The sequence below is a fragment of the Mobula birostris genome, chromosome 6 (assembly GCF_030028105.1).
Source record: "Mobula birostris isolate sMobBir1 chromosome 6, sMobBir1.hap1, whole genome shotgun sequence".
NCBI lineage: Eukaryota > Metazoa > Chordata > Chondrichthyes > Myliobatiformes > Myliobatidae > Mobula > Mobula birostris.
The window spans coordinates 113,861,108-113,888,264 of NC_092375.1; the positions used below are offsets into that span (position 1 = coordinate 113,861,108).

Here is a 27,157-nt window from a genome sequence, read left to right on the forward strand (position 1 = left end):
CAGAAGACAAGAGAATGGTGTTGAGAGGGAAAATACTATATATCAGACATGACTAAATGTGAAGCAGGCACATTGGGCTGAATGTCCTAAATCTACTTAAATGTTTTATGGTCTTCTCGTCTCTCTGTTGAAGGGGGAGGAACTGTTAGCATTATGCTGGATCTTGAACGAAAAAGTCGATAATTTATCTTTTTTCAGATAAATCAGAATCAGGTTTAATATCACTGGCATATGTGGTGAAATGTTTTGCTTTGTTAAATAAAAATACTACAAATTACAAGAAATATATATATAAATTATATTAAATAAGTGGTGCAAAAAGAGAGTAAAAAAAAAAGAAAAAAAAGCGAGGTAGTGTACGTGGGTTCATTGTCCATTCAGAAATGAAGGGAAGAGGCTGTTCCTGAAACATTGAGTGAGTGTCTTCAGGCTCCTGTAGCTCCTCCTTGATGGGACAATGAGATGAGGACATGTTCTGGGTGATGGGGGTCCTTAATGATGGATGCCACCACCTTGAGGCATTGCCTTTGGAAGATGTCCTCACCGCTGGGAGGACTAGTGCGGGATGGTCAGGGAGCTGGCTGAGTTTACAGCCATCTGCTGCTGCTTCTGATCTTGTGCACGGGTCCCTCCATACCAGATGGTGACGCAACCATTGAAAGGCAATTGTTGTTGGCAGTGCAGATAAAGATAAAAAATAAGAGAAAATCAAAGAAGTATATAAATCCCTCCCTAGGCCACATTAATAAACCCAGTGGTTTCGTGGCTTTCAGTCGCTGTAGTTCTCACTTTGTCCAAGATTAACCAAGTTTACATCCCCCGCCCGCAGAGTCATAGAGTCAGAGAGTTATACATCAAGGAAAAAGGCCCAGCTTATCCACGCTGACTGACTAAGCTGCCCACCTGAGTTCGGTGCAGTTGGTGTAATGCTTTACGGCAAGCAGCGACCTGCGCTCAGTACCTGTCGCCATCTGTAAGGAGCTGGCATGTTCTCCCTGTGACCATGTGTGCTTCCGCCGGGTGCTCTGCTTCCTTCCAGTGATGCACAGGCTGGGGTTAGTGAGCTGTGGGCAGGCGACGTTGGTGGCAGAAGCTTGTGGGCTGCCCCAGCTCACCCTCGGATTGTACTAGTCATTAACACAAACAACACGTTTTAATGTACATGTGACACAATCAAACTAATCTTTAACTTTCAAGCGTGGGTGGACACTCTGTGGTAGCTGTGTTGAGACTTCACGGACTGTGGTTACTCCTCAAAGTGAAGAATATGAGGAATTCTTAATCAGCTCACTGCCGACTGATGGATCCTCTCCAGCAGATGGCTGTAAACCCACTCCTGGAATAAATTTGTCACCACCTGTTTCTCGGATGTGTTCTGCAGTGTTTCTCACTCCAACTTGCATGAAAATCTGGACTTCTCCTTCAGTTCGTGCAGAACAGTGTTTAGTGCTGCAGCTTTGTCGAGTTATAGAGCTCCGGGGCACGGCATCTTTGATTATGTTGGCTGCTCGCGGAAGGCACTGAGAAGTATAGGCAGAGTCCATGGAGGTGAGGCTGGTTTCTGTGATGGGCTGAGTTGTGTCCACAACCCTCCGCAGATTCTTGCGGTCATGAGCACAGTAGTTGCTGTACCAAGCTGTCATGCATCCTGATAGGTGCTTCAATAAAAATTGGTGACAGTCCATAGGGACTTTAGCCTCCTGACGAAGTACAGTCGTGGATGAGCTTTCTAGATTGTGCTGTCAATGAGGTTAGACGGGCTATTGGTGATGTTCACTTCTGGGATTTTAACCCTCTCAGCCTCAACAGCATCGATGCAGACAGGAGAATGTGCACCGCCCACCTTCCCGAAGCCAACGAGCAGCTCTTTTGTTTTGCTGACATTAAGGGAAAGATTGTTGTCATGACACCATTACATTAAGCTCTCCATCTCCTTCCTGCATTCTGACTCATTGTTATTTGAGATGCATCCACTGTGGTGCCATCACCTGCAAACTTGTAGTTGGGGTGAGAGCAGAATCTGGCCACTCAGCCGTGAGTGTACAGGGAGTGGAGTAGGGGCTGAGGGTGCAACCTCGTGAGGTGCAAGTACTGAGGATAACTGTGGTGGAGTTGTTGCTGCCTATGCTTACTGATTGCGGTCTGTTGGTCACGGCATCATATCAGTAGCAATCACAAGAAGAACATCATTAAACAGAAATTAATTACACACAATTTTAGAAGCATACAAATAGAACAAAAAAGTCGATTTTGGTGCAAAGAGGTCAGAGTACTGAGATAGTGATTAGGGTTGTGCCAGCTGGTTTAAGAACCAAATGGTTGAAGGGAAGTAGCTGTTCTTGAACCTGATGGTGTGGGACTTCAAGTTTCTGTACCTTTTGCTCGGTGTTAGCCGTGAGAAGATGCCATGGCCCGGGTGGTGGGGGTCTTTGATGATGGATATTGCCCGCTTGCGGCAGTACCTCCTGTTGGTATTACCGATGATGGGGAGGGATGTGCAGGTGATAAATTCGGCTGAGTCCACTACTCTCCACAGCTTGTTATGTTCCTGAACATTCAAATTGCTGTACCAGACCACGGTGCAACCAGTCAGAGTATTTTCAATAGTACACCTGTTTAAGTTTGCAAGACTACTTGGTGACAAACTTAGGTGAGACTAGAACTAGAGATCATAGAGTTCTTCTGCTGAGGTGGAGGTGGCTCAGAAGCAGTGGCCACCCCGGGTCCAATCAAAGGTGTACTTGTCCATCCTGTACGTTATTTTTACGTCACAAGCCACTGCTGGATATTGAGAACATCAAGAACTGCAGCACTATCCCATCAGTGAGTCGCTCGATAGCGATGGAGCTAGATGTATCGCGTACCGTTGTGTTGTCATCTGGACTTGTTGTGTAGCGTTGTGCCAAGAAGGTATACGATCCAACAAATGGAGCAAGTGATTATCTTGGACATTATTGTTGTGATCGCAAGACCCCGTTAGACATTGGTAGCATAGAATACAGTAACTCTGGTTCACTGGTTCATTGGGTAGGGGAGCTGTGTTTCCACAGTAGTGGCGAGGACCAGACCCTCATCGCAGGAGTCACTTATTGCAGTCGCCCAGGGGAGGAAACACCAGAGATGGTGTGGGAAAGAATAGAGGCTTCTGTTGGCATGTTGGAATCCATACTGGGCTGGGGGCTGGCCCCTTCTGTCAGTGCTTCTCTCCAGTGTTTGCTCAGTGCTTCTCTCCAGTGTTTGCTCAGTGCTGCTCTCCAGTGTTTGCTCAGTGCTGCTCTCCAGTGTTTGCTCAGTGCTGCTCTTCAGTGTTTGCTCAGTGCTTCTCTCCAGTGTTTGCTTGGTGCTTCTCTCCAGTGTTTGCTCAGAGCTGCTCTCCAGTGTTTGCTCAGTGCTGCTCTCCAGTGTTTGCTCAGTGCTGTCCTCCAATGTTTGCTCCGTGCTTCTCTCCAGTGTTTGCTCAGTGCTTCTCTCCAGTGTTTGCTCAGTGCTGCCCTCCAGTGTTTGCTCAGTGCTTCTCTCCAGTGTTTGCTCGGTGCTTCTCTCCAGTGTTTGCTCAGAGCTGCTCTCCGGTGTTTGCTCAGTGCTGCTCTCCAGTGCTTGCTCAGTGCTGTCCTCCAATGTTTGCTCCGTGCTTCTCTCCAGTGTTTGCTCAGTGCTGCCCTCCAGTGTTTGCTCAGTGCTTCTCTCCAGTGTTTGCTCAGTGCTGCTCTCCAGTGTTTGCTCAGTGCTGCCCTCCAGTGTTTGCTCAGTGCTTCTCTCCAGTGTTTGCTCGGTGCTTCTCTCCAGTGTTTGCTCAGTGCTGCTCTCCAGTGTTTGCTCAGTGCTTCTCTCCAGTGTTTGCTCAGTGCTGCACTCCAGTGTTTGCTCAGTGCTGCTCTCCAGTATTTGCTCAGTGCTGCCCTCCAGTGTTTGTTCAGTGCTTCTCTCCAGTGTTTGCTCAGTGCTTCTCTCCAGTGTTTGCTCAGTGCTGCCCTCCAGTGTTTGTTCAGTGCTTCTCTCCAGTGTTTGCTCAGTGCTGCCCTCCAGTATTTGCTCAGTGCTGCCCTCCAGTGTTTGTTCAGTGCTTCTCTCCAGTGTTTGCTCAGTGCTTCTCTCCAGTGTTTGCTCAGTGCTGCCCTCCAGTGTTTGTTCAGTGCTTCTCTCCAGTGTTTGCTCAGTGCTGCCCTCCAGTGTTTGCTCAGTGCTTCTCTCCAGTGTTTGCTCAGTGCTTCTCTCCAGTGTTTGTTCAGTGCTTCTCTCCAGTGTTTGCTCAGTGCTGCTCTTCAGTGTTTGCTCAGTGCTTCTCTCCAGTGTTTGCTCAGTGCTTCTCTCCAGTGTTTGCTCAGTGCTGCCCTCCAGTGTTTGTTCAGTGCTTCTCTCCAGTGTTTGTTCAGTGCTTCTCTCCAGTGTTTGCTCAGTGCTTCTCTCCAGTGTTTGCTCAGTGCTGCCCTCCAGTGTTTGCTCCGTGCTTCTCTCCAGTGTTTGCTCAGTGCTTCTCTCCAGTGTTTTCTCGGTGCTTCTCTCCAGTGTTTGCTCAGTGCTGCTCTCCAGTGTTTGCTCAGTGCTTCTCTCCAGTGTTTGCTCAGTGCTGCACTCCAGTGTTTGCTCAGTGCTTCTCTCCAATGTTTGTTCAGTGCTTCTCTCCAGTGTTTGCTCAGTGCTGCCCTCCAGTGTTTGCTCAGTGCTTCTCTCCAGTGTTTGCTCAGTGCTTCTCTCCAGTGTTTGTTCAGTGCTTCTCTCCAGTGTTTGCTCAGTGCTGCTCTCCAGTGTTTGCTCAGTGCTTCTCTCCAGTGTTTGCTCAGTGCTGCCCTCCAGTGTTTGTTCAGTGCTTCTCTCCAGTGTTTGTTCAGTGCTTCTCTCCAGTGTTTGCTCAGTGCTTCTCTCTAGTGTTTGCTCAGTGCTGCCCTCCAGTGTTTGCTCCGTGCTTCTCTCCAGTGTTTGCTCAGTGCTTCTCTCCAGTGTTTTCTCGGTGCTTCTCTCCAGTGTTTGCTCAGTGCTGCTCTCCAGTGTTTGCTCAGTGCTTCTCTCCAGTGTTTGCTCAGTGCTGCACTCCAGTGTTTGCTCAGTGCTGCTCTCCAGTGTTTGCTCAGTGCTGCCCTCCAGTGTTTGTTCAGTGCTTCTCTCCAGTGTTTGCTCAGTGCTTCTCTCCAGTGTTTGCTCAGTGCTGCTCTCCAGTGTTTGCTCAGTGCTTCTCTCCAGTGTTTGCTCAGTGCTGCTCTCCAGTGTTTGCTCAGTGCTGCTCTCCAGTGTTTGCTCAGTGCTGCCCTCTGGTGTTAGTTTGATGGAAGATCTAGCTTGACCAGGCCAATTTATCATCAATCTACAGTCATGTCACCCAGAGACTTGGGCTATATGATGTTTTTTTTTCTCTTTGTGACTGTATGTCTTTCTGAAATCATAACCATATGTGCTATTGGTGCAGTCTGCTGTTGGTGATATGCTTTGCACAATGAACTTCAACTTGGGGACTAGGATGAAAGATGAAATAATTAAGTGGAACATGAGGGGAAATTTCTTCACTCAGAGATTGGTGTGAGAGTGACATAAGCTGCCAGTGGAAGTGGTGGATGTTGGTTTGACTGCACCACTTATGAGATAAGCTTTACCTGGACATCAAAACCTACAGTGAAATACTTTGACACAACACAGCTGGGAGAAAGCCCTCAAGTGTCGCCTCACCCAGCATTTCGTGCCAACATAACATGCCTGCAACTTAATAATCCTTACTAACCAGTATGTCTTTCCAATGAGGGAGGAAACCCATGTGGTCACGGGGAGAATGCAAAGACCCTTTACAGCAGCGATGCGAACTGAATCTTGATTGCTAGTGCCATGAAGTATAACACCAATAATAATAATAAATACATTATTGATCCCAAGTGGGAAATTATTTCGTTACAGCAGCAACATTTAAAAACACACTTAGCAATAATAATAATAACTATTAATAAAGTAAAGAATAATAATATACACAAGAATAGTTTACCAATGTGCAATACTGTGCAATAGTAATGTACAAAATAATAAAACAGAGACTATTGTACTATGATGTGTGATCTCCTGTCACACAAAGATGAATTGTTGTATATGCTTATTATCTTTGGTAGGAAAAATCCTTGCAACAGTGGAGCTGAATGGGTCTGTTGAAAAGGGTACTCCACTGCCTATTCAGTAGATCATGGAGAGGATGTGCCAGGTTGTCCATAATGGATAACAGTTTGTTTAGTGACCTTCTCTCCACCACTAACTTAAATGAGTCTGGGTTGTTGCGCTGCACTGCCATACCACCCATTGAAGAGAAGTTTGAATAGGTACATGGAGGAGAGGGGCATGGGGGGCTATGGTCCAGGTGCAAGTAGATGGGACTAGGTTCAGATCAGGTCATCGTGGACTAGATGGGCTGAAGGGCCCACTTCTGTGCTGTAGTGTAGTGTTATGATTCTCTGACGGTCTGAAGCTCTTTAACCTCAAAAGAAATTGAAGATGCTGACACACTTTCCTTCTGATTTCATCTGCAATAATGGTTTACAGACAGTGTGCAGTCAGACTACACAATGATAGTTTACAGAGAGTGTACAGTCAGCCTACACAATCATAGTTTACAGAGAGTGTGCAGTTAGTCCACACATGATAGTTAACAGATAGTGTGCAGTCAGTTTGCACGATGATAGTTGACAAAAAGTGTGTAGTTAGTTGACACAATCATAGTTAACAGAGAGTGTGCAGTCAGTCCACACAATCATAGTTTACTGACAGTGTGCAGTCAGTTGACACGGTGTTAGTTTACAGAGAGTGTGCAGTCTACACAATGATGATAGTTTACAGAGAGTGTGTAATCAATCTACACAATGATAGTTAACAGAGAGTGTGCAGTCAGTCTACACGATCATAGTTAACAGGGAGTGTGCAGTCAGTCAACACGTTTATAGTTTACATATAGTGTACAGTTAGTCCAGCCAAGAAAGGACTTTCAAGAAATGCTTTTGAAGAGCATAGCTCCTCTTTACCAGCAAGGGGACCACAGCCATTTGGCATATTAACAAAAGATATGAATGCAAATGAAGAATTCTAGAGTGACATTTACTATTGGTCAGTTACTTTACTAATTCTGAAATATTATTGGCCTTGCATATGGAGATTCTATTGGCTATTAATACCTATATTACCACATCATGATTGGTGTTTGGCTATGCAAATCAATAATTTGAACATGTTGAGGGTAACCTATTGGACAATACCTGTATCCCAGTAGTGAATTCTGTATAAAAATGACATTTCTCTGTTCAGGCTTCAGAACAGTATGGTTACAAGGGCCAAGTCTCCTGGTGCACAAGTCTGAATGTTCGGAATCCAGCTAATTGACAATGGTAGTGAGACCCTTTCAGCGGGCAGTGAAACGAGAGGCCCTCACTACAAGCACAATCTGACAGGAATTCAGAAGGAACTTCTTCATCTTGAGAGTGAGGAGAATGTGGGGTTCACCATGACAGGAAGTGGTCAAGGTGACGGGTGTGGATTTGGTAGATGGGAGGCTATACACGAGAAAGGAAAAGAACAGAGGATCATGGTGACACATTGGACCTGGGACCATTGCAGGAGCGTAAATGCAGGCTTAATCTGGATTGGCTGAGAGCCCTACATCTGTGCTATATCCATACAACCATAAGATATGGTGATGACCTTTTAACCTATGCCAAAATCACTCTAATCCTTCCCTCCCAAATAGCCCTCTATTTTTCTATTGCCCATGTGCTTATCTGAGAGACTCTTAAATGTCCCTGCTGTATCTGCCTCTACCGCCACCCCTGGTCATGCGTGGAATAACAGCCTTCCACCTCTCTGAAAAAAGCTGCCTCTGACCTTCCCTTTGAGACCATGGAGCATAAGACACAGGAGCTGTATTAGGCCATTCAGTTTACCTAGTCTGCTCCGCCATTCCATTATGGCTGATTTATTATCCCTCTCAACCCCATTCTCCTGCCTTCTTCCCATAACCTTTGACACTGATTAATCAAGAACCAATCAATCTCTGCTTTAAATATACACAATGACTTGGCCTCCACAGCTCTCTGTGGCAATGAATTCCACAGATTCACCACCCACTGACTAAAGAAATTCCATCTCACCTGGGTTCTAAATGGACGTCCCTCTTATCTGAGTCTGTGCGCATTGCTCCTAGACTCACTCACCACAGGAAACATCCTCTCCACATCCACTCACCAGACATTTTAGCAGTTGATAGGTTTCAATGAGATCCCCCTCTCATTCTTCGAAACTCCAGCGAGTACAGGCCAGAGCCGCCGAATGTGCCTCATACATTAACCCTTTCATTCCTGGAATCATTCTTGTGAACCTCCTCCGGACCCTCTCCAATGTTTGTACATCCTTTCTAAGATAAGGGGTCTTAAACTGCTCACAATACTCTGAGAGTGGCCCGACCAGTGCCTTATAAAGCCTCAGCATTACATCCTTGCTCTTATATTCTAGTGCTCTATACTTTCTTCCAATCACCTTAAAGGTTATGCTCTGCCACATGAGTTATTTCCACCCAGGGTCTTTTTCCCAGGGTTGGAAAGTCCAAAACTAAAGGGCACAGCTACAAGGTAAAAGGAGAAAGGTTTTATGGGGACCTGAGAGATAATTCTTCACACAGAGGGTAGTGAGTACCTGGACTGGGCTGCCGGAGGAAGTGGTCAAGACAGGTACAATTGCAACATTTGAGAGGCATTTGTATAGATACATGGAGGGGAGGGGCTTGCAGGGTTACAGGGCAGCTGGGGCTAGCAGGGTGGAAGCTGTAGTGACCGGCTGGGCTGACGGGCCTGTTTAAGTGTTGTGTTACAAGAGGGTTCTCTGACATTGGTCTACCAGGATACAGCTCAGGGAGGGGAGTGGAATGATTTTTGGTTGTACGCTCTAATTTCTCTGGAGGTTAAACAAAGCATTTTTGCTGTGATTATGGGAAAAATTCCTGTGTGTGTGTGTATGTGTGTGTGTGTAAGAGAGAGAGGTGGGAGGAAGGAGAGAAGGGAGGAGTGGGAGAGGATGAGGGGAGAGAGGGGAGAAGGGGAAAGAAAGAGAAAAGGAGAAAGTGAGGGAGAAGGGAGGGAAGGGAAGAAGGGAAGGGTGGGGGGAGGAAGAGGAAAGGAGAGAGAGGTGGAGAAAGAGGAGAGAGAGAGTTGCTTTAAGGAGGCAGTGTTTAGCTGTGTAATGGCTAGTCACTGGTTATTTCAACTGGAAAATTGATTCGGGGCTGCTTGACGTCATCAGCATTGATCTATCTGTATAATTTATTGCCTCGCAGAGGGTCAGCAGTGAAGGGGAATCTGGCAGAGTGGGCGGCCATGATGGGACGGGCTGCCCTTGGCAGTGATGTGAGGGGCTCCTGTGTGTCTGCATCGCCCGTACCGGATTGAGCAAAAGGGGGGGTTCGCACGGAACGGATTCACCTTGTTGATTCCGAGCTGAGAACCTCAGGCCTCTGAGCAGATACATGTCGACAGAGCCGAGACTCACGGAGGCTGCAAACCAGGACAACAGGCACAGGCACAGGGAGGCAGAGACAGACAGATAGACACACACACAGGCAGACAGACAGATAGACAAACACACACACACACACACACACAGGCAGAGACAGACAGATAGACACACATACACACACACACACACACACACACAGGCAGAGACAGACAGATAGACACACATACACACATACACACACACACACACACACACAGGCAGAGGCAGACAGATAGACAAACACACACACACACACAGGCAGAGACAGACAGATAGACAAACACACACACACACACACACAGGCAGAGACAGACAGATAGACAAACACACACACACACACAGGCAGAGACATACAGATAGACAAACACACACACACACAGGCAGAGACATACAGATAGGCAAACACACACACACACAAACACACACACACACAGAGGCAAGTACTGACAGGCAGACGCACACACACATAGGGACAGATAGACAGACACACACATGTAAGGACAGACAGATACACAGACACAGAGAGGCAGAGACAGACAGATAGACACACACACACACAAGGGCGGACAGACAGAGAGAGAGAGAGGGGCAGAGACAGACAGATATACACACACACACACACACACACACACACACACACACACACTGACACAGGCAAGTACAGACAGGCAGACACACACACATAGGGACAGACAGACAGACACATACACAGAGGCAAGAACAGACAGGCAGGCACACACATATAGGGACAGATAGACACACACGCACAGAGGCAGGGCCAGACAGACACTCACACACACACTCACTCACTCACAGGAGGGACAGACGCACAGAGGGAGACACACACAGGGACAGGGACAGACACACACGGAGTAGGATAGACGCGCACGCTCACACACGAGCAGGGGCAGACGCACAGAGTCAGATGCACACACACACTGACGTACACACTAACACCCACCCACACACACAGTAACACCCACACAAACACAGACACATATACAAGTCCACACGCAGTCAGTCTCTCTCCCTCCCTCTCTCTCTCTCTCCCTCTCTCTCTCTCATATACTCTCTCTCTCACACACATACACTCACACATCAAGCGAGATGCATGAGGCTCCCTCCAGAGATTCACAGTAACGCAAACACGGAGAGCGGAGAAGTGCATTGATAAGGGGATCACACAGACACGGTGAAGCACGTAGAGACGGGTGCATACTGAGTCACACTCAAAATGGACTGAAGGAGCAAATTAGAAAGGAGGTTTTTTTTAAACTCCGTCGAGTCACTGCCAGTCAGGAGGCAGAACGGGAACGGACTACCACCAGGCTGATGCGTAATTATTAGGTAGTAGTATCGACACCGGCCGCCCTTCTGCTCTGACAACATGAAAAAAATCTGGGCGAAGAAACGACTCCAGGTAAGAGAGGGAGAGAGACGGGAAAATGGTGCTTGGTAGAAATGGGGGTTCTCCCAGCGAGAGAGAACTCTGTAACTGTGTGTGTGTGTGTGTGTGTGTGTGTGTGTGTGTGTGTGTGTGTGTGTGTGTGTATGTGTATGTGTGTGTGTGTGTGTGTATGTGTGTGTGTGTGTGTGTGTCTGTCTGTCTGCAATTAGAGGGGATCAGAACATCGTGGACATCAGGACTACGTTATTAACTTAGAATTCAGAATCATTACACCGATTATTTTCCTGATACCGTTGATATTTTCACTGCTGAGACGAAACCGGGAAAGGGGGTTCAGACGGAACCGAGTGTTTATAATGGACACTCGGATGTTTCAGACGGAAAGGTGAAGGTTACAGGAAGGAATCCAGAAGCCAAACAGAAAGTGCTGGAAACGAGACGGGAGCATCTGGGCCAAGGGAAAACATCTGGATCGAGAGCCCGGAGATCCGCCCAGGGAACGGGATGGTCTTGTCAAGGAGAGATCACCAAGCAATGTCACAGTTGTAGACAACTGTCAGTCCCCAAGGGGAGAGAGTTAGTGCAGGTGACAGGCTCACCCTCCTCTCTCCTCAGTCCCCTCCCTCCACACCCTCCGTCCTTCCCTTCTTCATCTCCCCTCCCTCTCTCCTGCCTCTCTCCTCCCCCCTCCTTCCACACCAGTCATTCACTCTCCTCACTCCCCACCCTCCCTCGTCCTTCACTCCCCTCCCTTCTTCTTCTGTCACCCCATTCCCTCCCCCTCTGCCAGCCCCTATCCTATCACCCTCTGTCACCCCTATACTCTCCGCCTCTGTCACCCCATAACCACCCCCCGTCACCCCCATCCCTTCCCCCTCTGTCACCCCCGATCCCCCTCCCCCTTTATCACCCCCAATCCCTCCCTCCCCCTCTGTCACCCTCTATCCCCTCCCCCTCTGTCACCCCTATCCACCCTCCCCTTCTGTCACCCCTTACCCCTCCCTCCCCCTCTGTCACCCCTATCCACTCCCCTTCTGTCACCCCTATTCCCTCCCCTTCTGTCACCCCTATCCACTCCCCATCTGTCACCCCTATTCATCCCTCCCCCTCTGTCACCCCATCCCCCTCCACCTCTGTCACCCCCATCCCCCTCCACCTCTGTCACCCCATCCCCCTCCACCTCTGTCACCCCCATCCCCCTTCCCCTCTGTCACACCCTATCCCCTCCCCCTCTGTCACCCCTATCCCTCCCTTCCCTTCTGTCACCCCCTATCCCCTACCCCTCTGTCACCCCTATCCCATCCGCCCTCTCACTCCCTATCCCCCTCCCCCTCTCTCACTTCCCTATCCCCTCCCCCTCCCTCACCCGTATTCCTCCCTCCCCCTCTGTCACCCCCACCCCCCTCCACCTCTGTCACCCCATCCCCCTCCACCTCTGTCACCCCTATCCCCCTCCACTTCCGTCACCCCCATCCCCCCTCCCCCTCTGTCACCCCTATCCCTCCCTTCCTTTCTGTCACCCCATCCCCCTCCCCCTCTGTCACCCCCATCCCCTCCCCCTCTGTCACCCCCTATCCCCTCCCCCTCTGTCACCCCATCCCTCCCTTCCCTTCTGTCACCCCCATCTCTCTCCCCCTCTGTCACCTCAATCCCCTCCCCCTCTGTCACCCCAATCCCCTCCCCCTCTGTCACCCTATCTCCTCCCCCTCTGTCACCCCCAATCCCCTCCCCCTCTGTCATCCCCTATCCCCTCCCTCCCCCTCTTCACCCCATCCCTTGCCTTCTGTCACCCCCTATACCCTACCCCTCTGTCACCCCTATCCTCTCCCCCTCTCTCACCCCTATCTCCCTCCCCCTCTCGCACCTCCCTATCCCCTCCCCCTCCCTCACCCCTATCCCCTCCCCCTCTGTCACCCCCAATCCCCTCCCCCTCTGTCATCCCCTATCCTCTCCCCCTCCCTCACCCCTATTCCTCCCTCCCCCTCTGTCACCTCCATCCCCCTCCCCCTCTGTCACCCCAATCCCCTCCCCCTCTGTCACCCCTATCCCCTCCCCCTCGGTCACCCCCACTCCCCTCCCCCTCTGTCACCCGCTATCCCCTACCCCTCTGTCAGTAACTATCCCCTCCCCCTCTGCCACCCCCTATCCCCCTCCCCCTCTGCCACCTCCTATACCCGCTCCCCCCTGTGCCACCCCCTATCCCCTCTCCCTCTGCCACCCGTCCCCTCCCTCCTCTTTGGTGGTGAAGTGGGTCACTGGGCGGTCGGCCGATCAGCCACATGCCGTTCCAGAGCTGGGCTGGGAGCTGCTTATCTCACAGCAGCTCGGGAGAGCTGTGGAGACCTGCTCCTCCCCACTGTCAACGAACCTGAGGCTCCCAATGAAAAATGACTCAATTGTCATCAATTATCAAGTCAGTGTTTTTTTTATATATAGGACAGTACTGCACAGACCCTTCTGCCAAACATGTCTGTGCTGAACATGATGCCAAACTAAACTAAATCTCTCCAGCCTGCACGTAATCCAATTCCCCCATTCTCTGCATGTTCATGATTCTGTCTGAAAGCTTCCCCAAGGCCACAGATCCTGTAGCTTCACCCTTTCCACCTCTCACCTCCCAGCTTCTCACCTCATTCCCCCTTCCCACTCACCCGCCTTTTCCCTCACCGGCTCTCACCTAGCATCTGCCCCCGACACCTTCCTATCCTGGCTTCTGCCCAATTCCCTTCAGTCCTGATTAAGGGTCTTGGCCCAAAATGTCGACTCTTTATTCCCCTCCTTAGGTCCTACCTGTCTCGCAGTTCCTTCAGCACTTTGTGTGTGTGTTATTCTGCATTTCCACCATCTGCAGATAATCTTTTTATTACTTATAGTAGCCCAGGGGTTCCCAACCTTTTTATGCCATTGACCCCTTTCATTAACCGAGGGGTTAGTGGATTCCAGGTTGCGAACCCCTGACATAACTATTCCCATGTTTATGCTGTATACAAAGGGACAAATTTTAAGATGATCAGATGAATGTCAGTTGTAGCTTTTTTTTAAACACAGAGTGGCGGGTGCTTGGAATACACTGCCAGGGGTTGTGTTCGAGGCAGATACATAAGGCTCTTAGGTCGACAAATGGATGACAGAAAAACGTAGGGCTAAGTGGGAGAGAAGGATTCAATTGATTTTGAAGCGGGTTAAACAGTTAGCATCACACCTTAAGCCAAAAGGCCTGCACTGTGCTGTAATGGTCTTTGCTCTCTGTTCTGTTGGCCAGATAGTGGATGATGTAGGAGGTGATAGATTGGTTGTGGTAGAGGTGGGATGGGGAGGGGCGTGGGTGATGTAGTTGGGGATTGATGTGTAGACATCTGTATCGTGTGGGCTGTAGCTTGGGTGTGCTGGGTATGGGATTGGTGGTAAGTTCAGGCAGTCATTGTTGCTGGCTCACAACTCCAGAGACATGCGTTTGGTCCCGACCTCTGGCTCACTCTGTGCGGAGCTTGCACATTCAACCTGTGAAGACAGGAGTGAACTCCAGGTCCTTTGGTTTCCTCCTACCTCTCGGAGATGATGGCAATTTAATTGGCCGCTGTGAATTGTTCCATGGTGTGTGGGCAAGTGGTCAGATCTTGGAGAAGTTGGTTACAGGGAGATGCACCATGAGCTAGCTCAGACTGAATGGGCCTCTTACGGCGTGACGGAATGTGGTGGGAGATGTGGGCTCTGAGCTCGGTTAGGAATGATGTGTGAGGTGGAATTAGTTTTGGCTTTGGGGTCTGGGTTTGCGTTGGTATCTATTGGTGTGTACCTGGTGGAGTGTGTTGGGCTGGTATTGGATTGGGAAGGTGTGGGGATGGGATTTGTGTGTCCTTAGTACGCTGCATTGGCTTTTGGATTGGGGATGGATTTGAGTTTGGGCTGGGATTTGTGTGCACAGGTGTCTACCTAGTATGTTGTATTGGGGGAAGGGATTGGGTTGGGGTTGGTGTGCAGAGGTGTATTCCTGGTAGACTGTGTTGGGTATCAGACAGGGGTTGGGTTGGGGTTGTTGTGTGTGTTGCTGTGTACTCTGGCTGTGTTGGGTATCAGACAGGGGTTGGGTTGGGGTTGTTGTGTGTGTTGCTGTGTACTCTGGCTGTGTTGGGTATTGGACAGGGGTTGGGTTGGGGTTGGTGTGTGATAGCACGTACTCTGGCTGTGTTGGGTATTGGACAGGGGTTGGGTTGGGGTTGGTGTGGGATAGCACGTACTCTGGCTGTGTTGGGTATCTGACAGGGGATGGACTGGGTTTGGTGTGTTTTGGCTATGTTGGTTGTGGGATTGAGGATATACTGTGGTTGATGTGTGTAATGTGTCCACTGGCAATGTTGCTATGGGATTGGGGATAGATTGTGGTTGGTGTGTGATAATGTGTATCCTGGCCATGTTGCTATGGGATTGCGGATGGGTTGGGTTTGGGTTTGAGTTGTGGTCGTGGACAGTATATGTTGGCTGTGTTGGTATGGGTTTGGGATGGGTCGGTGGAAGTGTGTGTGTACCCTGGCTGTGTTGGGGATGGAACTGATGTGTGGAGATGTGCATCTGATGTGCTGTATTGAGGTTGGGGTTGGTGCATACCCTGGCTGTGTATCTGATGTGCTGTATTGAGCTTGGGGTTGCTGCACACCCTGGCTGTGTTCTGATGGGTAGACGCAGGGATGTGTGGAGGTAGCTCTGCTCTGATCGGTTTTCTGCTGACACATTATTTTTTATGTTAACAATTGCCGCCTCCTCTCCTGCCCCAGAGCTGGATGTGGCTCTGAGTTTAGACGGAAGCCAGCTTCTCAGTTCCTCATTGCATTTGTATAATGTTGCAAAAAGTCAGATTTGCCCAGTGAGGACTGTGACAACCGGGGCTGCCTGGCTCGCCAGTGTGAATAACCTGGGCAGCTGGCAGCTCAACCATACCTCTGCCTTTCCGTCATTTATTTGTGCAGAATGAGCGGGGGAGTGATTTATTCCTCTACTCATGTGGGAGAGGCAAATGGATTCATTTTCTGTTTATCACAAATAAGAGTGACAAACCCCAGAGTCACAGGATAATGACTATGATTGGTGGGCACATGCCATTTGGTCAATTAGTCTCACTCCTTCCCCACATCCCTGGATTTTCCCTCAAAAAACGTATCCATTTCCATATCCCCATGTTTCTCCTGAATACCGTGTTACCATAACACAGAGTAGTAGAATTAGGCCACTCAGCCCATTCCATCATGATTAATTTACTATCCCTCTCAACATCATTCCTCTGTAGTCTCCCCGTAACCTTTGACACCCTTATTCATCAACAACCTATCAAATTTTGCTTTAACTATACCCAATGACTTGGCATCCACAGATTCACCACCCTTTGGTGGAAGAAAATGCTCATCATCTCTGTTCTAAAGGGACAAACTTCTGTTCTGAGGCTGTGCCCTCTGGTCCTAGACTCTCCCACTATAGGGAACACACTCTCCACACCCACTCTATGTAGGCCTTTCAATATTCTATAGGTTTCAGTGAGATTCCCCCCCCCACCACCACCTCATTCTTCTAAACGCCAGTGAGTACAGGCCCCAAGCCATCAAACATTAACCCTTTCCTTCCCAGGATCATTCTCGTAGACCTCCTCTGGACCCTCTCGAATATCAATACATCCTTTCTTAGACATTCCCTAAAAGTGTCGTCACAGGTAGATAGGGTCGTAAAGAGAGCTTTTGGTACATTGGCCTTTATTAATCGAAGTATTGAGTATAAGAGCTGGAATGTTATGATGAGGTTGTATAAGGCATTGGTGAGACCGAATCTGGAGTATTGTGTTCAGTTTTGGTCACCAAATTACAGGAGGGATATAAATAAGGTTGAAAGAGTGCAGAGAAGGTTTACAAGGATGTTGCCGGGACTTGAGAAACTCAGTTACAGAGAAAGGTTGAATGGGTTAGGACTTTATTCCCTGGAGCGTAGAAGAACGAGGGGAGATTTGATAGAGGTATATAAAATTATGATGGGTATAGATAGAGTGAATGCAAGCAGGCTTTTTCCACTGAGGCAAGGGGAGAAAAAAACCAGAGGACATGGGTTAAGGGTGAGGGGGCAAAAGTTTAAAGGGAACATTAGGGGGGGCTTCTTCACACAGAGAGTGGTGGGAGTATGGAATGAGCTGCCAGACGAGGTGGTAAATGCGGGTTCTTTTTTAACATTTAAGAATAAATTGGACAGATACATGGATGGGAGGTGTATGGAGGTATATAGTCTGTGTGCAGGTCAGTGGGACTAGGCAGAAAATGGTTCAGCACAGCCAAGAAGGGCCAAAGGGCCTGTTTCTGTGCTGTAGTTTCTATGGTTCTATGGTTCTATTTAAGAAACTCTTAGATAGGCACATGGTTGTTAGAAAAATGGAGATCTATGTGGGAGGGAGGGGTTAGATTGATCTTAGTGTAAGGATACATTGTGAACCAAAGGATCTGTACTGTGATATAGTGTTCTATGTCCTATGAGAGGTTGTGCACATTGGGACTTTATTTCTAGAACATACGAGATTGAGGGGTGATAGAGGTATATAAGATCATGAGGGGCACAGACAGGATGAAAGTATGCAGCCTCTTTCCCAGGGAAGGGATGCTGAAAACAAGAAGGCATCAGAGGCAAGAGATTTAAGTGGGACATCAGGGGCAGCTTCTTCACACAGAGGGTGGTTCAAATTTGAAATGAGCTGCCGGAAATAGTGGTCGAGGCAAGCATATTAGCAATATTTAAAAGCCTTCTAGTTAAGTCCATGGATAGGAGAGGTTGAGAGGGCAGTGGGCTAGCATGGACGAGTTGGGCGGAAGGATCTGTTTCTGAGCTATATAACATTCGTCCCTTTAGGACAGAGATGAAGACAAATTTCTTTAGCCAGAGGATGGTGAATCTGTGGAATTCATTGCCACAAGTGGCTGTGGAGGCCAAGTCATTGGGTATACTTAACGCTGAGGTTTATAGGTTCTTAATCAGTCAGGGCATCAATGTTATGGGAAGAAGGGAGGAGAACGGGATTGAATGGGATAATAAATCAGTCACAATGGAATGGTGGAGAAACTCAAAGATCCAAATGGCCTAATTCTGGTTTTCTGTATGCAAGGTTCAGTGAAAAGCTTATCAGCACTGCATCACAGGCACGTACGCAGCATTAGACACAACACTTGCACGAGTTAAACATGAATTCCACAAGAATCAGTACAGGTAAAGCAAAGAAGTGCATTGTAGTGCAAAGTGGTTATCAGGTTGTTATGCTCAGGTGCTGATTGGTTCAAGTACCGAATGGCACTCACTGTAGAGTAGCGGTTAGCGTAATGCGATTCTAGTGCCAGCGACCTGGGTTCAATTCCTGCTGCTGTTTCTAAGGAGCTTGCACGTTCTGCCCGTGACCATGTGGGTTAATTGGTCCCATGGGTGTAATCGGGCGGTGCAGGCTTGTCGGGCCGGAAGGCCCCGTTATCACGCTGTATCTGTAAATAAAAGAAAATAAAGAAAGGTTGAAGGGAAGTAGTTGCTGCTGAACCTGGTGGTGTGGGACTTTGGGCTTCTTGTCCGATTGTAGCTACGAGATGCCATGGCACACAATTCTTCGAAGAACTCAGTTAGAACGAGAGAAGTCCGTCTTGGAGCAAAGTGGAGCAAGGAGTTGCTAACTGCAGTGGTTAGGTCAGTTATGCTCGATGGGTCTAGAACCAAATGGCAAAAGGGAAGTAGCTGTTCCTGATTGTGATGGTGTGGCACCTCAGGCTCCTGCCCGATGGTAGCTGGGAGGTGATAGCCCACTCTTCTTCTTTCACTGCGGTTCTGTGTACTGCTGATGCATGCGCCCAAGGACTGAAATAGTTCAGTGATGCTATGTATTGTCGCATGTACTGAGATACAGTGAAAAGCCTTTGTTTCCATGCCATCCATCCACACAGATCTTCATAAGTAGGTCAAGGTAGAGACAAAAAAAAAAAACAGGATATAGAATAAAGTGTAACATCTACAGAGAAAATGCAGTGCCAGTAGTCAATAAGGTGAGAAGGCCATAACAAAGTAGACTGAGAGATCAAGAGTTCAGGTCTTAGTGTACGGGAGGTGCATTCAATAATCGTATAACAGCAGGTTGGAAGCTGCCAATGAGCCTGGTGGTACGTGCTTTCAGGCTTTTGTATCTCCTGCTCGATGGGGGAGAGGAGAGACTATGTGGGGTGAGTGGGGTCTTTGATTATGCTGGCTGCTTTGCAGAGGCAGCAAGGAGTATAGACAGAGTCCATGGAGGGAAGGTTGATTCCCGCGATGTGCTGAGCTGTGTCCACAACTCTCTGCAGATTCTTACGGGCAGAGCAGCTGCCGTACCAATTCAATACACATTCAGATAGGATGCTTTCCCATCGGAATCAGGTTTAATATCACTGGCATGTGTTGTGAGATTTGTTGTTCTGTAGCAGCAGTACATTGTAATACATAATAATAAAACTATAAATTATGATATGAAATACATATATACAATTAAATTAAATAATTAGCACAAAAACAGAGAGCAAAAGTGAAAATAAATTGATGAGGTACTGTTCATGGATTCATTGTCCATTAAGAAATCTGATAGTGGAGGGGAAGAAGCAGTCCCTGAAATGCTAAGTATGTGTCTTCAGGCTCCTGTACCTCCTCCCTGGTGGTAGAAATGAGAAGAGGCCATGTCCTGGGCGTTGGGGGTCCTTCATGAGGCATCGCCTTTTGAAGATGTCCTCAATATTGGGGAGGCTAGAGCCCATGATGGAGCCGGCCAGGTTTACAACCTTCTGCAGCTTCTTCCGATCCTGTGCAGTGGCCCCTCCGTACCAGACGGTGATGCGGCCAGTTAGAATACTCTGTACAGTACATCTGTAGAAATTTGTTCCAGTCCTTTGGGACATACCAAGTCCTAATTGGTAAGGATCATCAGGAACAAGCCAACTCCTTTAGCAATCTGAGGAAGTAGTGGCATTGGCATGCTTTCTTGGCCTTCATATACCATTGAGGAATCAAATTTAACCCTTCCTTCCAGGCAGAAGGCAGGAAAATGGGGTTTAGAATGAAAATAAGTTAGTCATGATCTAGGCTGAGACTCGATGGGTTGAATGGCCTAATCTGACTCAATGTCCTGTGACCTACCTGTGAGAGGGTAGAACCCTGAAGGAGGTGAGGGGGGAAGCTGCAGTCCAAGGATTTCTAGTTATCTCTAAGCTGTTCAAGCTGTCTCTCCCTGAATCTGTCATAACAATTTGAAGGCTTTCTGGTGTCCGTCTGGAGCCAGGTGTCTGCAGAATGGAAACCATAGTCTCTGTCTGAAATCTGTCTGGAGTTTGCATCCTGCATTCTGGAGTTGCCAATGTGCCAAGAGTCTGTCTGTAGTCTGTCTGTGTGTCTGGAGTCTGTGCAGAGTCTGGAGTCTGTCTGTATTCTGTCTGGTGTCTGTCTGTGTGTCTGGAGTCTGTGCAGAGTCTGGAGTCTGTCTGTACTCTGTCTGGTGTCTGTCCCCGCTCGACCACTGACACTAATTGCTTCTTCTTCCCTTGCAGAAGGCCGGCCACCCCACCCGCGCACTCGGACGACTAACTCATGGTGCGTTGTGCTGAGCTTAACTTCTTGCGACTTCTCTATTCACAATTGTAACGCAGGCAGATGCAGATAACGTAGAATGCAGCGGCTTGGGCAAAGACCATTCAGCCCATCAAAACTGTGCCAGTTATCAGAATCAGATTTGTTGGAATCAGAATTGTAGGAGTCAGAATTAATATACAGTAATTCTTATAAATTGAAGAATTTATATTCTTATAAAATTCATATGTTGTGAAATTTGTCTTGCAGCAGCAGTACAGTGCAATATATTAGCAATTACTACAAATTAAAATAAGAATATATAGAAAATAAATAGTGCAAAAAGAGCTAGATTTCATGAATTGTTCAGAAAGCCTTTAAAGCAAGCCACCCAACTGGCTGCATGTCACTGCTCTTTTCCCAGGAAAAGGGAACATTTCTCCTTTACTGAAAGCCCTTTTGAAAGGTATTGATGAAATCTGCTTCCAAATTATTAGAGGACGAGACAGAGTAAATGTTTATTCACAACTGCAGAATTGGCTCGATTAGGAGCTTCCAAATGGGGGATCAGACAGACACTAGGAGCGGTGAGATTGGGAGAGAGAGTGCCATTTACATACAGCTGGCACAAACGGATGGGATGAATGGCCTTGTTCTATGCTTTAACCTATCCATGCTTGCTAAGTTCCCCGGCCTCAAATCTCTTCCCTCCCTGGTCACAAAAGGTGGCTCCCAGGTTTTTGAACAGGTTTTACTTGGAGGGACGCCCCTCACAAAAGTAGCAAACTGGTGATCAGCAAACCTCTGCCAGCAAGGCCCCCTTCCTTCCAAATCCGAGGATTGGGTATTCTTGGTGATATGTTTCCCCCAGGATATCGTCCCTGTGGCACGTTCATCCCGTGTCTGTTTCTTGGATGTGTTTGATGTCAGGGCGTGTGAGGAGGAGACAAATGGCACAGAGGCAGAACAGTGAGTGTGAATGGGGCAGTTGTATGAAGGAGGCAGCACGGGGGTTGATGGGCCAAATGGACTTTTCTATTGTGCTGATGTGGAGTTGGGGTGTAGGTGGGGGTATCTCACAGTTCAGCAAATGTGACGTGTGAGACTGGGACTCAGCAAATTCTGGACCCGAGTTCGTCAACACAGGAGTGTGTCTGGAGGAGGTGGGTACGTGGGGAAGATGTGGCTCAATATGGCTGGTGTCGATGTGGCTTTAGTGGACGGGCTGGACAAAAATGCCCCCTCCCACTCCACAGCCCACTTTCCGTTTCCTCCCACACCGACTGCACCCCCATGTCCACAGCACCCTCCCTCCCATATCACTTACCACCCCACACTAACTCCCCAACACCCCTCCCCGTCTACACTGACCATACGACCAACTCCCCCCGTCCACATCCCACTTTCCCTCCACACATCACTCCCCACCCTCAGCACTAACTCCCCTCACCCACTCTCCCCACCTCCAGACCCTCCCCACCTCTCTATCCACACTCCACACCTCCCACCTCAATTTCCCTTCCCAATTCAAACTCCACACCCCTTTCAACTCCCCAATATATCAAGCCCCACATCCTGCACTATCATTTCCTTTATCAACTCTCCCCTCCCTCATCCACCCCTCTACACCCTACAATAACACACCCATCCACTCTTCCCACTGTCCCCAAACCAACACCCATTCCATATTCCGACACCTTCCTTCCCCAACTTCCCTGTAAACCCCATCCACAGATAATCCTCCCCACTCATATCCATTCATCCCGCACACCCCCTCCCCATGCCCTCACCAACCCTAGGCCACCTCCGAACCCCCTCACACCCTGTCCTCCCCCACCTCTCTGACACTCTGCAATCCCACCTCTCACATCTGCACCCCTCCCATACCACCAGTGACACCTCAACACACTGCCAGCCAAAGGCCCCTTTCAAACTCAGGTGTGAAGTTTGGTGCTTTACTGCAGCAGTTCATTGCAATATAGTTAAAAAGATTACAAATTACTATCAGAATATAAAATTTAGATTAATTAAGTAGCACAAAAAGAGAGCTAAAAATGAAAAAAAATAGGGAGGTAGTGTACAGGAATTCATTGTCCATTCAGAAAATTGATGGTGGAGGGGAAGAAACTGTTCCTGGACCATCGAGTGTGTGTGTCTTTGGGCTCCTGTACCTCCTCCTTGATGGTAGCAATGAGAAGAGGGCATGTCGTGGGTGATAGATGCTGCCTTTTTGAGGATCACCTTTTGAAGGTGTGCTTGATGCTCCCGCCCGACACCTCCCAGAACTTGGCACCAAAACCCAGGTTCTTGCCCGGCCTCCTTTCCCGTTGACATTGCCATGGCCGATGCCGCAGAGTGGTGGCAGAATGCCATTTGGCCCGTGTTTTTTCTGGGATAGCCCTGGGTTCAGGCCGTTTGTGGTAGAGTACATTCGAGGTAATAGAGAAAACAACGCAGAAAATAGTGTTACAGAGTTACAGAGAAAGTGCAGTGCAGGACAACCAGTGAAGTGCAAGGGTCGTGATGGCGTAGACTGAGAAATCAAAAATTCATCTTTATTGTATGATTTGAGATTAGCTTAATGTGTCACTTACATATTAAAGCATCGAAACAAGCATGTGAAATGTGTTGTTTGCATCAATGGCCAACACGGTCTGAGGATGAGCAAGTGTCACCATGCTACCAGCGCCAACATAGCGTGCCCGCAGCCTGTACATCTTTATGTCGCAGGCACCCCGAGGAATACAGGCGCCGTACAAACAATGCCGAGTTTTCAACCCCGATCGGTGGCGTTGTAAAACACTGAACTATGCTACTGTGCTGCCCTTGTACTGTATAGCAACAGAGAAGAAGCTGTCCTTGAACCTGGCGATACATGTTCTCAAACTTTCCTTAACTAGGGCCTTAATATCCCTCTATGATTAAGGGTCCATCAACCGGTTAGCATAGCCTTTTATTCTAACAGGAACATACAGATTCTGTACACTCTCTTTTGAAGGCCTTTCACGTACCAAGCACCTCTTTGTCAGAAAACAGCCGATCCTAATCCACACTTGCTGGATCAGCGGGAGAGAGGCTGGTTTATGTGATGTGCTGAGCTGTCCACAACTTAGACCATAAGACATAAAAACATAAGAACATAAGAAAGAAGAGCAGGAGTCGGCCACCTGGCCCGTCGAGCCTGCTCTGCCATTCAATAAGATCATGGCTGATCTGACCATGGACTCATCTCACCTACCTGCCTTTTCCCCATAACCCTTAATTCCCCTACTATGCAAAAATCTTGTTTTAAATATCCTTACTGAAGTAGCCTCCACTGTTTCATCAGGCAGAGAATTCCACCGATTCACCACTCTCTGGGAAAAGCAGTTCCTCCCCATCTCTATTCTAAATCTACTCCTCCAAATCTTGGGGTTATGTCCCTAAGAGTAGAATTAAACCATTTGACCCATCAGGTCTGCTCTACCCTTCCATCATGGCTGATTTATTATCCCTCTCAATCCCATTCTCCTGCCTTCTCACTGTAATTTTTGAATTCCTTACTAGTCAAGAACCAGTCACCTTCCACTTTAAATATACTCAATGACCTGGCTTTCACAGTCGTCTGTGGCAATGAATTCCACAGATTCACCACCCTCTGGCTAAAGAAATCCCTCCTCAGCTCTGTTCTATGCAGTTTCTTGTGGTCACGGGGCATTCAGTTGTCATATCGAGTTCTGAAGCACCCAGAGAGGATGCTTTTGATGGTGCATTTGTAAAAAAATCCCTGAGAAGGTGCGACAGATTCCCAGATGTGCGACACTCAGTGGCACCTGTACATTAATGCAAATATCTAATCAGCCAATCAATAAACATCCGGTGAGTGGCAGTTCTGGGGGCAAAGGTGCCTTGTTAACGAGAGAGGTCAGGCCAGACTGGTTCAAGCTGACAGGAAGGTGACAGTAACTCAAATAACCACACATTACGACAGAAGAGCATCTCGGAATGTATAACACATCGAAGCTTAAAGTGGATGGGGTATGGCAGCAGAGGGCCTTAGTGGCTACCTTATCAAGTACAGGAGGTAATGAAGTCACCGCAGAGTGTATGATGATGGCGCCTGGAACTTGGATGTATGCCACACGAGCACAATCTAGGGACAGATCACCTGCACAGAAAGGAGGGCAGGTTCATTACTGCATCATTAATCTAGAGGCCTGGATTAATACGCCAGAGAAGTGAGTTCAAATCCCACTACAGCTACTGCTAATTAAATTCAGTTGATTAAATACGTCTTAAATAAAAGTCCAAATCAGAGTTCATAAAAATACTGGATTGGTGCAAATGTTGTCTAATTTTTCAGGAAAGAGAACATCCAGCACTGAAACAGCCCTTCGATGCATGTTGTGCTAAGCTCATTAAATCAGTGGTAAGATGGAGTCAATTCCCGCCACTGTCTGTAAGGAACACTCTCCCCATGACTATGTGGGTTTCCTCCAGATGCTCCAGTTTCCTCCCACTTTCCAGAGACGTACAGGTTAAGGTTAGTGAGTTGTGGGCATGCTGTGTTGGCACTGGAAGCATGGTGACATGTGAGAGCTGCCCCCCCAGCAGAATCCTCACTGATTTGATTTGATATGTTCCGACATATATGTGACAAATAAAGGTAATCTTCACTCAATGTCCATATCCCTCCACTCCCTGCGCATCCATGTGCCTATCTAAGAGCCTCTTAAATGCCTCTATTGTGTCTGCCTTCACCACAACCCCTGGCAGCACGTTCCAGGCACCCACCATTTTGTTTTTTAAAAAAAAGAAACTTGCCTATCACTTCGCCTTTAAAGTTAACTTAGATGCATTCCCTCTGGTATCAGACATTTCAACCCTGGGAAAATGATACCAGCTGTCTTCTCTAGCCGTGCCTCTCAGAATTTTAAAAACTTTTATCAACCCTCCTCTCAGCCTCTGCCCCTCCAGCGAAAACAACCCACGTTTGTCCAACCTCTCGAGATAACACACGCCTTCTAATCCAGGCAGCATCCTGGTGAACTTCCTCTGCACCTCCATATTCCTGCTGTGGACAAGAATTGGACACAATGCTCTGGGTGCAGCCTAACTGAAGTTTTAAAAAACTGCAACATAACTTCCTGAATCTTGAACTCAGTGCCTTGGCTAGTGTGGCACTTTGTGCCTTTGCTATCCTATCTACTCGTGTTGCCACTTCCGGGGAGCTTTGGACATGGACCCCAAAATCCCCCTGCACATCAACACTGTGTGTAATGTCCAGTTACAGTTGCTCTCCCAAAGTGCAACCCCTCACACTTAGTAACACAGAATATTACAGCACAGTGAGGGCCCTTCAGCCCACAATGTTGTGCCACTCTTTCAACCTCCTCCAAGATCAATTCCTGGTTATGAGCCATTCCCCACCTTTTCCTCCTGTGACCTGTGTCAGCTTTTGCTTGAAGTTTTACTGCAGACTCTCACGATCTTGCATACTATTTCGTGGAACAGTACAGCACAGTACAGACTTTTTTTTGCCCAGAATGTTGTGCCAACCTTTTAACCTACTCCAAGATCAATCTACACATCTTCCCTTCCACAGAGCCCTCCATTTTTCTATCAATTGTGTGCTAATCTAAGAGTTTCTTAAATGCCCCTAATAAATTTGCTTCTGCTACCACTCTGGCAGGGAGTTCCACCCCACCCCCAACCCCCAATCTCTGTATAAAGATCTTACCTCAAATCACCTTACATTTTAATCCCTTGTATTGCCATTTCTCCCCTGGGAAAGAAGTCCCTGGCTGTCTACTTGATCTATACCTCTCATCATCTTGTACACCTCTCATCCTCCTTCATGTCAAAGAGAAAAGCGGCAATTTGTTCGACCTATTCTCATTAGTCACTGTTGGAAGAAAAATTAAGTCTTAGTGAGAGATGCTGGTTCATACGGTAAATAACTACACTTGAGACAAAGAACCTAGAATGTCAGACTGACCATGAGGATTCATGTCCAAATGAATAGTAATGTGAAAGGGAGGTTGTGTTAAACTCCTGTTGGAGTTGTAGTGGGACGTGGCACAGTTAGAGCATCACTTCACAGCAACCATCTGTAAGATCAGGGTTTGATTACCACCACTGTCTGTACGTTCTCTCTGTGACCACGTGGGTTTCCTCCAGCATTCCAAAAAAAGGCATACGGTTACAACTAACCTTCAACCATAATCCAAACCGTCCCAAGTAACCACCCCTGACCTGGTGTGGGACAGAGAAAATAATCAGATTCTGGTTAGTTAATTGTTACATATTGTCATCACTTAAGGGCCGCATAGTAGCGTGACACTACTCCAGTACCAATGACATGGGTTCAATTCCTGTCTGTAAGGAATTTGTACGTAGTCTTTGTGACCGCGTGGGTTTCCTCCAAGTGCTCTGGTTTCCTCCCACATTGGTAGTGTAGGGGCAGCACAGTAGCATAGTGGTTAGCTCAATAGTGCGTGTCGTGAGACTGGGGTTCGATTTCTACCACTGCCTGTAAAGAGTTCAAGCCTCCTCCCCATGACCTCATGGGTTTCCTCCCACATTCCAAAAACGTACAGTTTAGGATTAGTAAATTGCGGACGTGCTAAATTCGCACAAGGGCAGTGACACTTCAGTGCTTCCCCGAGCACAATCCTCACTGAA

At 48.0% G+C, this 27,157-nt stretch overlaps 1 protein-coding gene across 9 annotated transcripts in view; it reads left to right on the plus strand.

Moving 5' to 3' along the window:
- The window catches only part of spega (striated muscle enriched protein kinase a), a 392,740-nt gene that overhangs the window by 70,409 nt on the left and 295,174 nt on the right, over positions 1 to 27,157 (plus strand). Inside the window, exons 1-2 of one of the 9 annotated variants that reach the window (XM_072261056.1) lie at positions 10,586 to 10,921; positions 20,476 to 20,518. The exons of 7 other annotated variants lie outside the window; for them this stretch is intronic. In XM_072261056.1, the coding sequence (XP_072117157.1) occupies positions 10,889 to 10,921; positions 20,476 to 20,518 (76 nt within the window). In that variant the 5' untranslated portion in view covers positions 10,586 to 10,888. Of the gene's footprint in view, positions 1 to 10,585; positions 10,922 to 20,475; positions 20,519 to 27,157 lie in introns of those variants that run through there. One more of the 9 variants, XM_072261061.1, reaches the window with a different exon arrangement.